Source organism: Wasmannia auropunctata, unplaced genomic scaffold, assembly GCF_000956235.1.
Source record: "Wasmannia auropunctata unplaced genomic scaffold, wasmannia.A_1.0 LD336092.1, whole genome shotgun sequence".
In the NCBI taxonomy this organism is placed as follows: Eukaryota; Metazoa; Arthropoda; class Insecta; order Hymenoptera; family Formicidae; genus Wasmannia; species Wasmannia auropunctata.
This window is the reverse complement of record NW_012026798.1, coordinates 3,719,284-3,721,142: the sequence shown is the minus strand read 5'-3', so window position 1 is coordinate 3,721,142 and position 1,859 is coordinate 3,719,284. Positions and strand designations below refer to the sequence as shown.

At 41.8% G+C, this 1,859-nt stretch overlaps 2 protein-coding genes across 2 annotated transcripts in view; one reads left to right on the top strand and one right to left on the bottom strand.

The window, feature by feature from the left end:
* LOC105447815 (vacuolar protein sorting-associated protein 13D-like) overlaps nt 1-662 on the top strand; it is an 864-nt gene extending 202 nt beyond the window's left edge. Inside the window, exons 2-3 of the mRNA XM_011686021.1 lie at nt 17-129; nt 218-662. Of these exons, the coding sequence (XP_011684323.1) occupies nt 17-129; nt 218-662 (558 nt within the window). The remainder of the gene's footprint in view (nt 1-16; nt 130-217) is intronic.
* Nucleotides 663-866: 204 nt separating this feature from the next.
* Nucleotides 867-1,859, bottom strand: part of LOC105447814 — a 53,025-nt gene continuing 52,032 nt past the window's right edge. Inside the window, exon 5 of the mRNA XM_011686020.1 lies at nt 867-1,366. Within this exon, the coding sequence (XP_011684322.1) occupies nt 867-1,366 (500 nt within the window). The remainder of the gene's footprint in view (nt 1,367-1,859) is intronic.

The following is a 1,859-nucleotide window of genomic DNA, read 5'->3' as shown; positions in this document are numbered from 1 at the left end:
CGATGTAAAATCTCAGGGCTTCTTCGCGGGTTTTGGAAGAGGCGTAGTAGGCACAATAACGAAACCCGTCGTTGGTGTCTTGGATCTGGCAACGGAGACAGCTAGTGCTGTACGAGAGACAAGTAGAAGGTAGATATGATTATATCATGTTATAATCATAATTGTGTCCCTCTGTCGAATATTTCTTCACGTCTAAATAAATTTTTCTCATAAACAGCGCTCATCGCGCAATACCAAAGCGTGACCGGCCGCCGCGTGTCGTCAGCGGTTCTACCGGATTGCTACCGCCGTACAATCGTCAGCAGGCTGAGGGCCAAGAGTTCCTGTACAGCATTAACAATCGCGACTACTCCGAGCTCTTCGTCGCCTACGAGTGTCTGTGCAGCGGCTCGGAGAACCTTAAAGTGCTGGTGTCCAACGAGAGGGTACGCGTCATCTCGGGCGGCACGAAAGCGGTGGTGACCCAGGTCAGCTTGGCGGATCTCCTGCGTTGCCAGCCGATGCAAAAGGTTCAAAGCAACAACGTCATTCTGCATTACATAGAGTTGATATCCAGATTCGACTCGTCGGCCGCGGTCAATCTCGACGGGTTGGCCGAATTGCTGAGACGGCCGAAGGTGCGCTGCGACAACGAAGAGGTGGCGAAGCGGGTAAGTAAATAATCGCAGAACACGAAATGTAATTTCAAATTGGTGCCAAGCATTTCTCTCTCTCTCTCTCTCTCTCTCTCTCTCTCTCTCTCTCTCTCTCTCTCCCCTCGTGAGTATTGCTTTCGACGTATTCTTGTGCGCTCCGTTATTGGGGTTTGCTTTCTGCCGCTTTATGCCCCACGAGGCCTCTTTTTCCAGCTCCAGGCAATCAAAGCTTTATATGCTTGCTTTTTCATTAATTGGTTTGAATTCTTGCATCAAATCGGTAGAGGATTGAGGTATTTTTGTGTGTTGGGTCGTCGGTTTTCCTCGTGGCCCTGGATGTCTGTGCCTCTGGTGTTTTTCATCCACTGCGCATGCGCGTGCTTCCTGATTGGTCGCGAGTTGGACGCTCCATGAATCAGAGCCATGTCGGAGAAGGATACCTCTACCAGAGAGGATCCTCTCTTCCTCTACCTCAACGGCCGCTTTATCAGTAAACAACGATATATAGATTATACCTATGAATAAGCAACTAGCTAGACTATCGATTAGCGCGTCAAATGTATCGACGGAAATAAATGGATATATGTCAAATTCAACTCCACTGTCAAATAGCCCACACAGCACGAAGTCGACTGTCAGTCGGCAGAAGGAGTCTAAAGTCGACTTCAAAGTCAGACTAAATGTCAACTTATAGCCGACTAACAGTCGACAAATGTCTCGACTATAGTCGGCTGTAAGTCAGCCATGTCAGTTGACTTTTAGTCAACTTAATGGCAACTATAAGCCGACATTGCTAATTAGGTTATGTTGACTATGTTGACTTTTAGCCGACAATAAGTTGACTTTTAGTTAATATTATAATATCGATATCGATTAGGTTATGGCGAGTACGTCGACTTTTAGTCGACAATAAGTTGACTATGAGTCAATATTATAAGTCAACTTTTTATGAATTAATGATGTAACGTCATTATTTATTACTGAATTTTTATTCTAGTAATGACATTTGTCCAAAACTTCATTTTATTTCACTTTCAATGTATAATATTAATTGTAACACACATAATATATAAAATATAATATGTATATATTTTATTAATTGTATGTAACTATGTATATTATTATACATTAGAAGCATGATAAAATTAAATCAAATTTTTAATAAATGTCATTATTAAAATAAAAATTCAATAATAAATATACATATAAAATTTAATTAAAAAT